The sequence below is a fragment of the Piliocolobus tephrosceles genome, chromosome 12, assembly GCF_002776525.5.
Source record: "Piliocolobus tephrosceles isolate RC106 chromosome 12, ASM277652v3, whole genome shotgun sequence".
Classification (NCBI taxonomy): Eukaryota; Metazoa; Chordata; class Mammalia; order Primates; family Cercopithecidae; genus Piliocolobus; species Piliocolobus tephrosceles.
In genome coordinates, this window is record NC_045445.1 from 48,083,374 (window position 1) to 48,102,586 (window position 19,213).

Sequence of the window (19,213 nt, forward strand, 5' to 3'; positions counted from 1 at the left end):
TCTTCTTAACTCCTTCTGCATCCTCTTTTGGAGTCCTGTCACCAGGGGACCATACAGGGAATTTTAATCACAAGAAGACAGGGCTGGTTTCCCCCTTAGCAGACATATGTGTGTGCAGCATCAGAAGTCTAGGGCTGGAAGCTACCTTTAAAATCATTTCCTCTGCGAATGCATGTATAATTTCTACAGAACCTGTTAGAGAGGATCGCCCAGCCTCTGCCTTTGTACAACTTTCCCTTAAAAAACTGCCAATCCCACTACTGTTTGGCCCAATAGTGAGAACTTTTTCCTGCTACCTCTTGGTGCTTTTGTCTATGGCCCTTATTCTGCCTGCTGAAGACACTCTTGCTAGCATGGACTTAAACCCCTACAGCTCTGACAATCCTCTTTCTCTTTTGTTTTACATGAAGGATCTGGCAGCCAAAGCAATCACTCAAAGTTCAAACCTTATCATTTTTTGCTTTGTTCCTCTTGGCCTTGGTTTTGTACATCAGCTTTGAAAATACCATTCCAGGGTTAATGCTGGGGTTAATTTATAACTAAGAGTGCTCTAGTTTTGCAATACAGGATATGCTATAAAAATGGAAAGATGTTGCTTTCTGAGAGATGCAGGTGGATTCTTGGGCATTTGCTGTAAGTACATTTTTTTCTCTTTGGGAACTTTGAACATCTCTATCAGCAAGTCAGAGTCCCAAATAACCAAGTTGACAAGTCAGAGTCCCAAACCAAATTCCTGGCTCTAGGGGCGAAGGTCTAAGTGTGGTCATCTAATACTTGACTTTCTACCAGCCTCAGTGACTTTTAAAGAAAGAGGACTCTGATGACAATATGGAGATTGGATAGAGTGGTGAAAAATGGGGAGTTGGTATGGAGGATACAGGAGATGGTGTGACCTGTCAGGAGCCAATATAGTAGCTCAGGCCATGAACTGAGAGGCAGAGGCAGCAGGAATGAAGAGAAGGGATAAGTTTTGAGAGTTATTTAAGAGTTAGTATTCATAAGACATCATGCTGCATTAGATATGGGGACTGAGAATAACAGGAGACTCTAAGATTATTCCCAGGTATCTGGCTTAGGTGTCTCTATAGACAGTGATGTGATAGATTGAGATGTGGAATGAAGATGAGGGAGCAAGCTTAACGGGTAGGGAGATGATATGTTTACATCTGGCAACTTTGAGATTTTCTTATTGAGACTGGGGTCTGTGTGGACCATCCTGGTGGATATATCCAAAAGACAGCTGGATAAATGGCTAGGAGCTCAGGAGAGTAATCTGACTGAGAGAGATACAGTTTCTAGCAACTGAGTGCCGAGGGTAAGATCACTCAGGAAGAAGATGGAGGGTGGAGGAAGGATCGTTTTTCTGAGTTCATAGATCTCTTCCTTCTAAGCACACGTCCACTTTCATGGGATTTCTACACCTGACTCCTTTACTCCACTTCTTTGCACTCTTCCAGGATTAGAGAACCTTACACCATATCTTTGTGGCTTTCTTTATAATAATTAAAAGTAACATACATAGGTGTAAGAATAATAGTGTTACAACTTAGAAATGACTGTTTAGATGTTACTAAGATGAATGGTGAAAGAAATCTAAAATGTAGAAAGTTATTCTTTCATTTTCCAGTTGTTTGAAAATACCTCTGTGGCTTCCATGCATTGCAAAATGCATGAATTTCAGCTCATGACTTGTACATGGCTCCATAAACCACCACCGGTCCATTCCAACTAATCATATATTGTACAAATTACTTTCATTTTGTCTTTTAGCCAAAGAAGATGCAAGTGTTCTCTCATCTCATAGATTTTATTTTAAGAAAATGCCAAATAAAAAAATCTAAAATTCTAATCGACAATGAATAATGTATGAAGAGGGAGTACTAGTTTAACATAAGAATACCCCCTTTCTCCAAAAGACTCCCTCTAGTTCAAATAAAAAGTGATTCAATTTTCATAAATTTAATTTACTCGCAGCATTTTCATAATGTTGCTATAACATCTGAATGATAGTGCACGGCATTATTTCTGTGGTCCCAGCAAGCCACTTTTTCTAGTCCCTGTCCATATTAGATGCATCTCCAGTTTTTCAGGGGAGAGAAACCCCTGCTCAGCCCCTGATGAGCACATCATCAAGTATTTACTATTGTTTTATTAATCAGTGTGGGTGATTATTATGTGTCTCTGGCTCAGGGAGTGTTTCATCCAACTAAGCTCCCTCAATGGTTCTCTCACTTCATCTCTTATAGATTAACTTCCTTCCAAAATGTCACCATTCCTCTATCTGGGTCTCTTGGTACTTGGGCTTCATTCTACAATCCATTGTGCATCACCTGAAGGCAAAGTAACAGCCTGCCATTCACCCCAACAAAATGCCACTCTCTATAAGATGTCATCCATCAATGCTGATTTTGCATTCAACCTGTACCGGAGGATCACTGTGGAGACCCCAGATAAGAACATCTTCTTTTCCCCTGTGAGCATTTCTGCAGCTTTGGTTATGCTTTCTCTTGGGGCCTGCTCCACCACCCAAACTGAGATTGTGGAGACCTTGGGGTTCAACCTCACAGACACACCAATGGTAGATATCCAGCATGGCTTCCAGCATCTGATTTGTTCACTGAATTTTCCAAAGAAGGAACTGGAATTGCAGATAGGAAATGCCCTCTTCATTGGCAAGCATCTGAAACCACTGGGAAAGTTCTTGGATGATGTCAAGACTCTCTATGAGACTGAAGTCTTTTCTACTGACTTCTCCAACATTTCTGCAGCCAAGCAAGAGGTTAACAGTCATGTGGAGATGCAAACTAAAGGGAAAGTTGTGGGTCTAATTCAAGACCTCAAACCAAACACCATCATGGTCTTAGTGAACTATATTCACTTTAAAGGTAAGACTTTCAGATGTCAATTTTCAGTCTAGGGCTCAGATACTTGGGTGGAGTGCAGAGGGGAGCTCATGGTCTCTTATTACTGGCATCAGTAGGTGTCCCTCATACCACAGTGATCTGCTCCACTGAACATAGCTGTGAATAGTATTGGATCTTCCAAGATGGACACACAGCTCTGTGAATGAGTCCAGGAAATTTCTAGGGAGAGCGCCCTTTCAGAGAGGTGGGTGACAATGGTATGAACATCTTGCTCATAATTGGCTAAAGATTCATGGTTTCCAAAAGATTTGGCGAGGTGGGACAAGCTTGCACTTGTCAAGTAGACATATTTGTATGTAAAGCCTACTGTGATTCTCACTTGCTGTACATACTTAGGCATGTTACATACACAATTTTACCATGTATTATGCACTCTCTGTGTACTAAACACCTTCCTACATGTGTGGTATACATACACTGTCTCATCCAATCCTCATAAGTGCCCAAGTTTACACAGTTAATAAGTTTTAGAACTGATATTCCCAGCAAGGTCTGTGTGAGTCTAAAGCTGGTGCTTGTAGAAACAAGAATCATGTGACTATTTTCTAAAGGTAGTGTGCTCAAATGATTTCTCCTGGTTCTATAGTATATGTCAGTCACATTTCTTGGAGGAGTAATCAATTGTCAGCCACAAACCACACGTATATAGATTGGCTAAAATAGCAGAACAGATCTATTGTCTCATTTTGCCCTAGTGTGTTTGATGTCCTTATACCTTTTTATGGAAGAGGAAACTATGGCTCTGATGGGCTTAGTGTGGTATAGTAGTTTTGAGCACAAATCATGGAGCCCAACAGTCCTGGGTGTGATTCCTGGCTCTGCTACCTGTTAACTGGGAGACCATGACAAATGACTTTCTCTGTCTGATCCTCAGTTACTAGTAAAACTTGTTGACTGTAGGTACCTAACTCTGTGGTGGTCTTAATTTCTAAATGAGATGACTAATGGAAAAGGTCTTGTTGTTACTGATACCGGTTTAAAATAAACACCTCTCTTTTCTTTGTATTTTAAGCCCAGTGGGCAAATCCTTTTGATCCATCCAAGACAGAAGACAGTTCCAGCTTCTTAATAGACAAGACCACCACTGTGCAAGTGCCCATGATGCACCAGATGGAACAATACTATCACCTAGTGGACATGGAATTGAACTGCACAGTTCTGCAAATGGACTACAGCGAGAATGCTCTGGCACTCTTTGTTCTTCCCAAGGAGGGGCAGATGGAGTCAGTGGAAGCGGCCATGTCATCTAAAACACTGAAAAAGTGGAACCGCTTACTGCAGAAGGGGTAAATACTTTAGAGGATGTGTGGGTGGAAGGTGGGCATAACAGTGCAGGTGAAACTGAGTTCAGCAGAAACCCGGAGGCAGAAGAATCACCCTAAACTACCCAACGGCTATGCATGATCACTAGAATATGCCAAGAAAATACTGTCTACCAGGCCCTTGGCTGGGCATTCTACATACTTCATATCATCCAAGTACATCAACAAACCTACAAAGGAGGCAGTATAATTGGCGTTTTTCAAATGAGGAAGTCTGGTCTTTAAAGATAAGATGAGCTCCCCAAAGTCAGCCTACTAGTAAATTGATGCCTTCCTGTAGACCAACTAGAGCTCAAGGAACAGGTTGGATTTTGATGTTGAAAGGTGATTGTGCAGCCACTCTGGACTGGAAGTGCAAGGCAGAAAACTGTGAAGCTCCTGGGTGCTACCCATTAACCTTCATGCCACTGGCTCCCTGACCTTGGTCATCACCCCAGAGATATTTTCTCTTGATTATAAAGGAGCTATATCTCCCTACTCCCAGTGTTTCAGCCCAACATTGACTGTACCTGAGTGCATTCCTTTCAGAATAACTTCTGTGAGTTTGGTGCCATGTATTGACTTACATAGTAATGGTTGTCAATACTCAGGGAAGAAGCAGAGTTCAATATAATACCATCATGAGAGAGAGAAGGAGAGACTCATAAGCTTGATATGGTGATTGCCATGTGTTCCCTTCCTTTTTCCCCACAGATGGGTTGACTTGTTTGTTCCAAAGGTTTCCATTTCTGCCACATATGACCTTGGAGCCACACTTTTGAAGATGGGCATTCAGCGTGCCTATGCTGAAAATGCTGATTTTTCTGGACTCACAGAGGACAATGGTCTGAAACTTTCCAATGTAAGTTGATAAACTAGAGTTCTTAAATGTATGAACTGGAAAGGAAATTAGGAGTCAATTAATTCAACTTTCTTATTTTACCGATTAGCAATCTGATGCCTACAGAGGCAGTGTGACTCCTCCTAAGCTAGAATCACTGCACAGTCATTCCCATTACTCCAAATAAGTAACTGTATCAGCTTCTTCCATCCTTGACCTTTGTGTCCTAAAATTACTCTGATAGAACAGCTTAATGATCAGAAGTGACTCTGGTGAGATGCAGTTCTGGAGGAGGTGTGAGGAGGGAATGCTTAAGAGGTGACTCCTTGAGGCAGCAGGCCATAGTGTTTCCCAATGGCTAGCCGTAGAATCACCAGAGAATGATTGACTACCTTTAGCGGAGGAAACTACATATTCTAGCACCATAAACAAAGCATAGCAAAGGGGTGGCCCCACCTTTCCTTTCACTTTCTTACTTCTAGACCTTCCCAAAGACTGTTCCTGTTTCTTCAGAGACCAGCAGGATTTGCTCTCCCCACACAGGCTGCCCATAAGGCTGTGCTGCATATTGGTGAAAAGGGAACTGAAGCTGCAGCTGTCCCTGAAGTTGAACTTTCGGATCAGCCTGAAAACACTTTACTACTCCCTATTATCCAATTTGATAGATCTTTCATGTTGTTGATTTTGGAGAGAAGCACAAAGAGTATTCTCTTTCTAGGGAAAGTTGTGAACCCAATGGAAATATAGTTGGGAAAAAGGCCATTGGCTAATTGCACGTGTGTATTGCAATGGGAAATAAATAAATAATATAGCCTGGTGTGATTGATGTGAGCTTGGACTTGCATTCCTTTGTGATGGGATGAAGATTGAACCCTGGCTGAACTTCGTTGGCTGTGGAAGAGGCCAATCCTGTGGCAGAACATTCAAAATGTCAATGAGTAATTCATTATTATCCAAAGCATAGGAAGGCTCTATGTTTGTATATTTCTCTTTGTCAGAATACCCTTCAATTCATTTGCTCTAATACATTTGACTGGGTTGAAAAATTTTCCCTTTTCTGTCTTCTGGGGAATAGCTAAAAAGCAGGTCAGGTCTTCATATCCCAGTATTCCAATAAGATCAATGGACATAAAACAATGCAGATGCATTGTCTTATATGTGAACTTCTCAACCCCCTTCCCTCTGTCCCATTAGTAGGATTCTCTGTGTTCTTGCCAGATCTGATTGGTAGGTTGAATAAAGGAACGCCCACTATGGGGATGAGTTACAGACTGAGAGGGATGTAGCTTTCGTTACTGAACAAGCATGGGACAATACAGCAAGAGAGAGTGAAACTCCCCTGTCCAACCCCACCGTCCCCGCCCAAAAAAAAAATACTTCCACTTTGCCAATGGATAAGCTGAGAGTGGAGAAAGAAATTCATTCATGTCATATCTCATAGCTCCTCTTTTTCTGTATCCTAATCAGACTCCTTTCCATATATAGCACCCCTGTCCCACTTGTTTAAGTAGGAATCTCCTTTTGGGCTCTAATTTCACAGAATCTTGGTAGTTTTGTATCCCCAGATCCTTCAACAATCTTCCCTTTGCCTGTACATGCCAACTCATTCCCACCTACCAAACTAGATTTTATCTCATACAATACGTATTTAAAGTTTGAGTATAAATGGCATAGTGAGTGGTAGTGATGTAGTATCTGAAATTCTAGCCCTGAGATAAAACAATTCAGTGACAGGAAAATAGTAAAAAGAAAAAAAAAATGCAAAAGTACTGTTGTAGATGTTATACTTCCATATTTAAATAAATATTTGTTTAGAAAAGCATGTGTATTATAAACATTCTAATTTTTGCTTATTAGACCCATTTGCATGGAAGTTTGCTTATTCCTGGTATAGTTCACACTTTCCTTTTGTGTAAGAAATTTTTGAAGCCCAGAGCAGAATCTCTGGTACAAAAAAATCATTGTTAATATGGAGTTCTGTTTCACTAAAGTTACATTACAATCCTGGCCCTGCTACTTAGTGTTTGGTGATCTTGGACAAGGCACTTAAACCCTGTACCTTATTTTCTTCATTTATAAAATGTGAACAATAAGAATATCCATGTCATTGGGATTTTGTGAACCTTCAATGTTGCAAAGCATGTAGCATGTAATATGCTCATCACAGAGCCTGAAACCTGATAAAAAGCCCTGTAAATATCATGCTGGTCAACATCAGACAGTGGGCTGGTATCAGAACCAAGATTGTAATGTGAGTCTTTTGATTTGCAGGTTTCTGTTCTCTAGCTCAGGCTCTACCTCCAGAGGCCAGAGTAAATGTAATATCAACTCCTTCCTACCCCCCACCCTCCAAATGAGTTCTATCAGAGCTTGTTCTGGAAGGAATATCAGTATCTTCAGAGGGAAGTCGGATTAAAACACATTATCCCTCAAGTAATTCATGTGTCTCCTTAGAGACTAAACCTCATTCAGTCATTCTTTCCTGTGGTCAGATCATGAAGGGCTATCACTGTTTGTCCTGTGATAAACTAAGAATAGCAAACTAAGAATAGAACGTAACTTCCTTAACCTCATGAAGTTTACCCATAAAATAGCTAGAACATGTATCTCACTTATTAGATAAAATTTGTAGCAGAATTTTTACTAAATTGGGATTAAGACAAGGATCCTCTATATTATTGCTTTTATTTAAAATGATATTGGAGATGTTAGTGCAGTAAAACAAGAAAAATAAATAAACATTAAAAGAATAGAGTAGAAAGGAAGAAAAATCTGTCTACACAGAAAATCCAGGAAAATATATTAACAAATTCTTAGAAAAAAGACAGAAAACTTATTTGGAAACCAGCCACAAGAAAGTAGTGGTATGGATTGCATGGAATTTACCAATTCTGCTTTCCTTTCTACATTGTGATAGAATTATAGACACATGGCTTCCCTGATAAACTACATGTTCTAGCCTCCCTAGCAGTTAGGTGTGGCCACGTAAGTAAATTCTCAACAATGAAATATGAATGTAGGTGACATATAACATCTATCAACTAGGGCATTACAATAGTTGGGTACTTCCTCCACTCTTTTTCTGCCTTCGTTAAGCTGGATTGTGGACTTACTTATGATCAAGTTTGACCACAAGCAGGTAAAGAGCTCCTTGGCAATCTGGTGAAACCTACATATATCTTTTCAGAATAATTCTTTAAACGCTAAGAAAAAGTAGGATTACAATACCACCAATAATGTAGAAATATAATTATTAAAATAATATTGAAATTACATCAGCAAGATGGCAGAATAGGAAGCCCTGGATCCTCCTCCCCTACCTCCTTGACAAACACCAATTCAACAACAATACACAGAAAAATTCCCTTTGTAAGTATACCCATTATGGAAAACCGTATGGAGGTTCCACAAAATGTTAAAAACAGAACTACCATATTACATAGCAATCCCACGTCTGGATATTTACCAAAAATAATTGAATTCAGGATCTCAAATAGACATTTGCGCACCAGTGTCCACTGCAGCATTATTCACAGTAGGTGAGATATGGAAACAAACTAAATGTTCATCAGTAGATGAATGGATAAATGTTTCTACATACAATGGACTATTATTCAGCTTTAAAGTAAAAGGAAATCCTGCCATTTGCAACAGGAATGAACCTGGAGGACATTAAGCTAAATAAAATAAGCCAGTCACAGAAGTAGAAACACTGTATTATTCCACTTACATAAAGTATCAAAATTAGTAAAACTCATAAAAACAGAGGATAGAACGGTGATTGCTAGAGATTGCAGGAAGGGGGAAATGGAGAGTTGTTATGAAATGTGTATCAACGTGCTGACAAATTCTGTTTTTAGTCAGGGCTCTTTTCCTGGCTTGTAGATGGCCACCTTCTCATTATGTTCTCATATAGTCTTTTCCTGGTGCATACAGGGAAAGAGAGACAGAGACAGAGACAAACAGAGAGAGAGAGAGAACTCTCCTGTGTCTCTTCTTATAAGGACACTAATCTTATCAGATTAGAGCTCCATCCTTATGACCTTGCTTAATATTAATTACTACCTCACTCCAAATACAGCCACTCTGGGGATTAGGGCTTCAAAATATGAATATTGGGGGTACACATACATTAAGCCCATAACACTAGCCTTATTCCAAGTAATACAGAAGTTGGTAGTAGTAGTAGTGGGGATGTTGCAGGTTTGATTATCCAGGAAGCAGACCCTGAAGCAGAGTTTATAGTACAGAACATTTATTAGGGAGAGCCCTGGAGATTGATGCCTATAGAATGGAAGGGAAGGAAGCAAAATTAGGCAGACGCTGAAGTCAAGCCAGAATGCAGGTTTAAATAGCAACAACCTTGGTTGACTGCACAAGGAAATCTGGAGTTAAAATGGCCAGTTAGAGTTGCTCTGTTTTAGGTCAAAATAGCTGGACCCTCACACATCTACTTTGGTCAGTCATTGAATATGAGCTGACCAGAAAAGGTAATGATTGAGGGCAAGACATCTCTGCAACTGAGGCAGCCCTTGAAGGGACTGAAAGCTGAAGCCTATCTGCTGACAGGACTCCTAAGCATCTAGAACAACAAGTCCTTTCTTGAAGAGAAATCTGTATGGCACATCTCCATGTCCAACACAGTCAATTCCTTGTCTGCTGAAATCTACTTCTTCCTATAAGTTTTGGAAGCATTTACTCGAGGATTCTGGGGAATCTTTCTTCCTGGAGGAAGCTTAGAAGGAAACATTTGGTAGAAAGAACTATAGCTTCTGCTGCTGCAGCTGATCTCAGTGTCACAACTGATAATGTTTCATTCCCCTCCACTATCCATTCTAGATTCTCCTTCCGTTTACCTGCTCTCCATAGCTCACCTGATGACATTACTAAAAACCACATCCATGACAAGTATTGAACCATCAGTTACCATAGCATTCTCTGACCAAGATCACTTCATATGTCCACTTTTCATCAAACTTGGGCAAGGAATTATAAAGAGGCATGCATGTGGATGACTTGAATTTCAAACATATTCTACTTGTCCCATTATATAACAACAACTCTTCTTCATTCTAATGATTGGGATCAATTACCCTTGACTAAATGGTGTAATAAAGAGTCTAACTCCATTTTCTTAATATTTGACATCTTTTAAGTCTTATGTCTACTTCTTTCCTTTATGCCCTACATCTGGGTATGCTGATAAGTAAGCCAGTTTGCTCCCTTCTTTGGTGCTACTGAGAATTTCCAGCCAAACAATCTGCTGCCTATACAAAGAAACCCTCACAGTGGCCTCAACTCCTAACAATCATAAAAGCCCAAGGCTGTTTCCTTTCCCTCCTCTCTCAAGCCATTTTTTGACCAGCTTTGGAGGCCTGTCCTGCTGTCCTGGTGTATGTGTGTGTGTGATGTAATCAGTCTTGACACCTGACCCAAATTTTGGGTGAGAAACCACCCTGTGTCTGTAGGATGGCCACAGTAAATGATGTGATTCCTTTTCTTGCCTGCTATTCCCTGAACATAAAGATCCTGAAGTGTTCAGGCAGCATCCATAGCTTACAGTTCAATGGGACACTTGCTGAATTTCATGGCAGAAGTGTTTTTCCTTTGGTGATCATGACTTGCAACGCTACAAATCCCAGAATTGTAGGGACAGGTTGCAAATTTCCCCAGTGGGTCATTGAGAGTAATGCGAGTGTGGTCACTCCATTTTCCGTCAATTGCTTCCTGACTCATGAATTCTTCCTATTGGGAGCACACCATCATATAGTGATCTCTGATTTAAGTTAGTATACGGTGCCGTGGAAGAAGGAATCCAGTTTTTTAAGGTATCACTCTGAGCTGGTGCTTTATGTAAGCCTTCCTCATGCCTTTCTGATGCTCTTTTATAACAGCAACTTCCAAGTGCTACTATGGATGGTCCCTGACTTATGATGGTCTGATTTACAATTTTTTAATGGTATGATGGTGTGAAACAATTCTGTTTTTCACTTTCAGTACAGTATTTAATAAATTACATGAGGTATCCAACACTTTATTATAAAATAGGCTTGTGTTACATGACTTTGCCCAACTGTAAACCAATTTGATATATGATGGAATTGGAGTAACAAATCTTTGGGGAAGTGATGATTACATCTATACTGGCAGTGTAGAAAAAATTATGAGAACCGTACATTTTGCCACATGCTAGAATAAATTCATGATGGATTCGAAATTTAAATGTAAAAAGTAAACTTTAAAAGTAGTAATAGCATATCTTGTAAAATAATAAATGGGGAAGGATTTTTGAAATAATAACAAAAGTAAAACACATACAGAAGAATACTGGAAAATTTAACCTCAATAATTGACAAAATATACCTTAAAAATAAAGTGAAAATATAATTATAGACAAGAATAAGATATTTGCAATAAGTATACCAGTCACATGATTAGTGATATAATAAATGCCAACAAAAGCAATAAGAAAATGGCATATAATCTAAGGGAAAAAATGGGCAAAAATTGGAGAAACCAGTGCTGATGGAAAAAATAATATTACCCAATAAATCTATGGGAAGTGCTGGTAACTGGACCTCCCAAAGACTAATTAAAAACATATCCCTGGATGTGGGGCCTGTGCATATGTGTTTATTAGTTAGTTGGTTGTTCTGTTTATCTTAATTTTTATCTTTCTATTGTAGTATACTATACATACAAAATGTATACAAGTCATAAGTATTTAGCTCAATAAATTTTAACGAAGATAACATATCCATGTAATCAGCACCCAGATCAAGAAAGAGAACATTATCTATGACCCAGAAGCCCCTTTCATGCCACCTTATGCTTAGCAACCTCCCAAGTGTAATTATCCTAATTCCTAACATCACAAATTACTTTACCTGTTTTTAAATCTTTGTATAAATTAAATAGGCCAAGCACGGTGGCTCACGCCTGTAATCCCAGCACTTTGAGAGGCTGAGGTGGGCAAGTCACGAGGTCAGGAGATAGAGACCATCCTGGCTAACATGGTGAAACACCATCTCTACTAAAAAATACAAAAAAATTAGCTGGGTGTGGTGGCGGGTGCCTGTAGTCCCAGTTACTAGGGAGGCTGAGGCAGGAGAATGGCATGAACCCAGAAGGCAGAGCTTGCAGTGTGCAGAGGTTGCGCTACTGCACTCCAGGCTGGGCAACAAAGAGCGACTCTGTCTCAAAAATAAATAAATAAACAAATAAATACAGATAAATTAAATCATATAATTTACACTCTTTTTGTGTTTTTCTGCTTTCCACTTAACACTGGATGATTGCTTATAGTTACAGAGTTTTCAGTCTCATTGTTATAGGGTATTTTGTTTTATGAAAACACATTTTGTCTGTCCCTTCTAATGTTGATGAATACTTAGGCAATCTCTAGTTTATGGACTTTTATAAATAATATCTCTCTAAGCATTCTTAAGCAGGTCTCCTAGTGAATAAATGTATGTTTTCCTTATGGGTATAAACCACGGGATGGAATTGCTGAGTGATAGGGTGTGCATATAATCAACTTCCATATACATCCCTCTATCTTTGCCTGAATCTGGATTGTCAGCATCTAAATGCATTCTGCTTGATTGGCAATTTTCCCCTGGCAAAGCTGTTGAAAATTCAGCACTCCCTTTAAGATTTCCAAATCTTTCCATTTGAGTTCCTAGCCACTTCCCCTGAAGTGTCTTTGTCTCCTAACATGGGAAGTCTGTGTCTCCTAAGATTCTCCCTGGGGAAGTCTTTGTCTCTACAGAGTCATAGAAGACAAAGACTTCGGAGTAGTCTTGAGAGAGTATATGGAATTCCATTCTGCTTTTCGGAGGACATCTCTACTTATATTTAGCCTCCAGTCCTGTACAACTTTGGAAATCAGCAAATGCCTTGAGCAAGGTTCTGGCTGTGTGTTTGAGTCCCCCCGTGTCTTCGAATTTGTCACTCATTTTCCTGTGAACACCAAAAGCTCACATGGATTATTGATTCCCCAGGTGCTGCCCTCGGCTGGAACTGGCAAAATCTCCCCGGGGTGGTGGTGGTTGGGGGGTGGGGACAACAAATTACAGATTCTCAATACAGCTTGGAAAGATTTTTTTCTCTGGAATCTTTTTCCCTTTTATCCTAATTGCTTCTGCAATTTTCAGATACGTTTAAAACTAGATTTTAGTAATCTATCTGACTTTTCTAGGTGTTCTTTATAGGAGCATTGACCTACCATGAACTACTCCATCTACATGAAATGAGAAATATTTATGCATTCTTTACAATTTTTCGATGTCATTCGAATATGTAGAACCCGTTGAGAACTACAGTCTTAGGAAACACTTGCAAGTGTATACTTAGAGACATGTACCAGGAAGTTCATGGCAACAATGCTGTAAGGGAAAGCTGCAAAAACTGAAATATCCACCAATAAAGGAATGGATGACTAAATTGTATAATAGCAATGTTCATATGATGGAATATTGTTTGAGCACCCAAATTGCTAAATTAGCACTACATGTCTAGATATGAATATACCTCAAAAAACTCAGAAAATAATGTTACTTTGTCACTGGAAAAGGGCCCCCATCCAAATCTCAAGAAAGTGTTCTTGGACCTGGCTCAAGAAAGAATTTGAGGCGAGTTCACAATGCAAAGCAACAGCAAGTTTATTAAGAAAGTAAATGATTTGTTTTTCTAAGACCAGCCGAGCGGGCACAAAAGAACCAGCGGGTAGGCAAGTGTAGGAGCAAAACTGCAAGTTTATTTTGGTAACCTAAGGTGTGGGGGAGAAGTCTATCAGCCTCGGCAAAGGAGGACGACAGAGTTCCCCCCGGTGGGGCTCTTGGACGGAGTTCCCACTGTCCCGACATCCCGACAGGAGTAGGGCTGTGAGAAGGCCGCCTGGGACCTTGGCGAGAGCGGCTTTTCTAGGAGTGGGAGGGCAATAGGCGGGGCAGGGGCGTGTCGGGGCGTTCCACAGGTGCCACCAGGTAAATCTTGGTCTCTTTGGATTGACGTCACCTGGCGCATGCCCAGTTGATCTGCACCTTCCCGGGAGCCAGCTGCATTTTCACGTGCGCCGGAAGAGTTGGTGGTGAAGAAGAACCCGGAAGTGCATCATCTTGCCTCTGTTCGTCCTAACAGTAAAGTAACAAATAATGGCTATCCCATAGGCAGAGAGCAGCAGCCTGGCCACTCAGCTGCTTATAGTTATTGTTATTTCTTGATTATATGCTAAACAAGCTGTGGATTATTCATGAGTTTTCTGGGAAAGGGATGGTGAATGCCCTTGAAGCTGAGCGTTCCTCCCCTTTTTAGAGCATATAGGGTAACTTCCAAATGTTGCCATGGAATCTGTAAACTGTCATGACCTGGTGAGAGTGTCTTTCGCATGTTAATACATTATAATTAGCGTATAATGAGCAGTGAGGAAGACCAGAGGTCACTTTTGTTGCCATCTTGGTTTTGGCGGGTTTTGGCCAGCTTCTTTACTGCGTGCTGTTCTATTAGCAAGGTCTTTGTGACCTGTATCTTGTGCCTACTTCCTGTCTCATCCTGTGACTGAGAATGCCTAACTTCCTGGAATGCAGCCTAATAGGTCTCAGCCTCATTTTATTCAGCCCCCTATTCAAGATGGAGATGTTCTGATTCAAGTGCCTCTGACAACCTTGTAAGAACAAAGTTGAAGAACAAAACAAAGTATGACACTGTTTACATCACTTAAAAAACCATACAAAAGAATACTTAAGTAGTTCTGGAGAATTCTTGTACAGTATGGTGACTATAGTTAAGAATAATGAATTGTATACTGGAACATTGCTAAAAGAGTAAATTTTAAATGTTCTTGCCACAAAAAAATGATAGCTATGTGAAATGATGAATATATTAATTAGTTTGGTTGTACTCATTTCACAATGCATATATATGTCAGAACATTGCATTATATACTATAAATCTATATTTATTTGCCAATTTTAATTCAAAAATATTTTTAAAAATAATACCTAAACAATTCATGAATACACATATATGAAGTAAAAGTATAAAAATGTGAACTGGAAATACATGCATCAGATTTATGTTAATGCTTCTGGGGGAAGGCAGGTGATGATGAGATTGAGTAAAGGAATAAAGAGGAAGTCAACTACATCTATAATTGTTTGTTTCATTTTTATTTATTTCTTAAGGAATAAAATAAATATAAACATTTTTTAGTACTGTGTGACTGGCATCTGGGTGTGGTTATATTATTCTCAGTACTTCTCTGCAGGCTTGAAATTTTTAAGCCTTAAGAAAGAAAATTCAGTTTAAATATAATCTTTCTGGTGAATGATTCCCTCAAGAAAACTCAATAACTCTCGTCAAAAAAAAAAAAAAAAAAAAAAAAAAACTCTCGTCTAGCTATGCCCACAGGTTTTTCTCCCTGACATTTATTTTTATAGCACTAATAACAACCTATTTTAATAATCTATTTGCTCACATGTTGCTACTTCTATATTAAAAATTGTATGAGGAACTATCTCACAATAAGGTGAGTAATTTAGGCCAGGTGCAGTGGCTCATGCCTGTAATCCTAGCACTTTGGGAGGCCAAGGCGAGTGGATCACCTGAGGTCAGGAGTTTGAGACCAACCTGGCCAACGTGGCAAAAGCCAGTCTCTACTAAAAATACACAAATTAGCTGGGCATGGTATCACACGCCTGTACTCCCAGCTACTTGGGAGGCTGAGGCAGGAGAATCACTTTTACCCAGGAAGCGGAGGTTGCAGTGAGCTGAGGTCATGCCACTGCATTCCAACCTGGGCGACAGAGTGAGATTCTGTCAAGAAAAAAAAAAAAAAAAGAAAAAGAAAAAGAAAAAGAAAAAGTGAGTAATTTAAGAGAATTAAATCAGAATAACAAGAGGTAGGGTCCAGACATGAATATTTTTTAAGTCTCCTAGGTGATTCTAAGGTGCAGCCAAGGCTCACAGGTAGTCCTAAAGAAAAAAAATTGGGTTGCCCTTGTTACCTTTTGTGTCTAATACATATTACAAGGAATGGCATAAAACTAGTTGTTTGTCCTCTGTCATCTTGGAATAGCACCTGTGATACTCTTGTTACTATTAACTTGCATTCATCCATTTCATAAGACAATTAAGGAAAAAAAGTAAGTCCCTAGCAGCTACAGACTTGGTGAAAGAGCATGCTCCTCTGGAAGGTCATGTAAGTCACGGCTTCTCTCCTTGTTCCAGGGGGTTACATCCTTGAAAGGTCTGTCCTGGTTCTGATCAGAAGTCAGCAGATCATTGCCTGCTTTGCGTATAGCTTCTGCCTTGGAAAAGGTGATGGATTATAGCATACAAAACAAATGGGACTGTATTTTCTGAGGCCAAATAACTTTCACATGTAGTTCTCTGAAATTCTTCTCTCTTACAATGAGTATGTTGGCTAATTTTTTGTCAACTCGACTATGATACTAGTTTTTTTGTTGTTGTTAAATATCAGTGTAGATGTTGCTGTGAAGTTATTATTTACATGTGATTAACACTTAAATCAGTAGAATTTGAGTACAGCATATTACCCCTCATAATGTGAGTGGCCCTTATCTAATCAGTTGAAGGCCTTAAGAGAAAAGATTGAGGAACTCTTTCCTGGGTCTCCACCTTGCCAGCCCTGCTGATTTCAGATTTGCCTACTACACAATTGCGTAAGGCAGTTTTTAAAAATAAATCTCTCTCTCTCTCTTTCTCCATATATGTTTGTCTCGAGCAACCTTAGTTTGGGGACATCTCCCTGAAGTAGCTTATGGAAGTTTAAAAAATATTACTTTATTTTCCTATAACTGCACTGTACTTCGCTCTTGAACACACAACCCTTTTAATAGCATATCAGTGCATCTAGTCATTTCAAGGCAAAGTTAGTCATTTATGAACTCTTCCTCTCTCTTTTGGATGATACATTGCCACATTCAAGGATTTCTCCCACCTTTTTCCTACTTCCCAACTCTCACAATGATTTAAGTAACATAGAAGGAGGGGACTTGCTCATGTATTGCCTTCATGTCAGGGAAGAGACTTTTTGTCCAAAGTGGGTAGCCCCTGTCCACATTGACTTCTGCTGCTATTTCCTTTCCATGCTGGCTGCTACCCATTTCTGCTGGCATTGGCTCAGTTGGTTCCTGTCCTGCCATGATCTTTAATTCATAGAGGCCCCTTATGGCATTGTCCTGATGCCAATATCAAGTTTTCTTTCAATACTCTGGCTCTCCTTCAACCTTTGAGGAATGCCCTCCCCTAGAGACATGAAGACCATACCACATAGGGATGCCAGCATTTTTATGAGGTTGTTCTAATGTACATGCACCTCAACACTTCTCTCAGCCATTGCTACTCTTTTGAAACACTGTATTGGATGTGTGGCTTATCCACACAGGTTTTAAATTTCCAGGATGACATTCTGGAATTAAAGCAAAGTCCCTAGACTTATCTGGAGTCTCTTTTGTCCTCTCCACCTGGAACTCAGCCAAGGCAGGTAAAGGAAGCAGGGTAGGAATAAGTTATAGGTTTCTTCCTCAAAGACTGGTGTATCTGCTAACCTCTGCTGCCCACAGTGGGTATTACACAAAAGCAATTTATGCATACAGTCTGATGCTTCCTGGAATGTGGGAACATATGCTATCCTCAAGAACTGAGATTAAGGAAATACCTCAGTAGACACCATGCCTGAGACTCATAACCAAAAGGAGAGGGTTCTTAGATAAAAACAAAGGGTTTTCAAAGATAATAGACCTGTCCTGATAAAAGATGCATTATAGATCATAGTCAACACTGTTGTGTACATGTGCCTTAGACACTGTGCTATCAGAGAAGCTACCAGGAGGGTATTTGGGTGAAAAACTCAAGGCCTCTTAGGACATCAGGGTAAAGGTGACTTTGGAACTAATAATCAGATCTTGGGTAATTAGGACTAAGGTTCTACAAGAAGGACACAAAGGCTTTACTGACTACTGGTGGAAGGCCTCTTGGTGTATAGATAACTCAACCTGAGTTAATGAATAAGGTAAATTATATCCTTTCTGAGGAATCACCTTGACTTGACTTTGTGTGATTCCTTCACAGTGCTTTTGAATCTGGTTCTTAGAAAATGTTTCCAAATTCCTTGACAGACGGGGTTAATTAAGCAGTCTGAGAAAGTGATATACCACGCTGAGGCAAGATCACCCAATGTGGGCAACAAGAGTGTGTTTTGAAAAGTATTTCCCAATATTAACCCTTGCCCCCAAGAGTCAAGAACAAAGCATTACAGGAAAAAGTGGATAAGAGGTAGTGGGAGAGAAATAATACAAATGAACAGTAGGAGTGACCAGAATAATAGATGATATGCTATATCAAGTTTTAATTATGTGCCACTCACTATGCTAAGCATTTTATATGTATTATCACAATTAATTTTATGAAAATCCTATGGAGGAGTGTGGCAGAGTCAGCTAGCTGTCCTGCTTCTATCTCCATAGTGAAGGGTTGTCTCTGGGAAGTGGCAGTCCAAGGAGGGGCTACATTTTCCATCCACATCCATGCAGTTAAATGGAGCAATGTGATTGTTTCTTGTGATAGACTGAATAATGGTCCTCATAATTACTTCCTAATCTACAGAATTTGGGAATTTTAATTTACATGCAAAAGGGACCTTGCAGATAAAGAAAGTTAAGTCTCTTTAGATGAGGACATTATCCTGGATTATCCAAGTGGGTCCTAAATGCAATTACAAGTGTTCCTTTAACAGGGAGGCAGAGAGAGATTGGAAGATGCTATCTTGCTGGCTTTGAAGATGGAGAAAGAGGCTCAAAGCCAAATAACGCAGAGGATGCAGTACTAGAAGTTGGAAAAGACAAGGAAATAAATTCTTTCCATAACCTCCAGAGAGAGCACAGCCCGGCTGACATCTTGGTTTCAGTCCAATAAATCTCCTTTAGATTTCTGACCTCCAGAATTGTAACAAAAATATACATTTCAGTTGTTGTAAGCCAATAAGTTTGTGGTAATTTGTTACAGCAGCCATAAGAAACAGACACAGTACCCGCCCAAAAACTATGAGCCAAAATATCACAAGACCCACATAGTGATTTGCAAAGACCCTAGGTATTCTGACTTCATGGCCATTTTCCTCCATA

The 19,213-nt window shown here is 39.7% G+C and overlaps 1 protein-coding gene across 2 annotated transcripts; it reads left to right on the forward strand.

The window, feature by feature from the left end:
• The first annotated feature begins 603 nt into the window (after positions 1–603).
• SERPINA7 (serpin family A member 7) lies at positions 604–5,892 on the forward strand. Of its 2 annotated transcripts, XM_023203120.1 has the most exons (5): positions 604–633; positions 2,247–2,885; positions 3,937–4,210; positions 4,940–5,087; positions 5,610–5,884. In XM_023203120.1, exons 2-5 carry the CDS (start codon positions 2,264–2,266, stop codon positions 5,811–5,813), a joined length of 1,248 nt encoding a protein of 415 aa, XP_023058888.1. In that variant the 5' UTR covers positions 604–633; positions 2,247–2,263; the 3' UTR covers positions 5,814–5,884. The 2 variants fall into 2 exon arrangements, with proteins under 2 accessions (XP_023058888.1, XP_023058887.1); XM_023203119.1 differs by lacking the exon at positions 604–633 and having other exon boundaries at positions 2,222–2,885; positions 5,580–5,892.
• Positions 5,893–19,213: the final 13,321 nt, after the last annotated feature.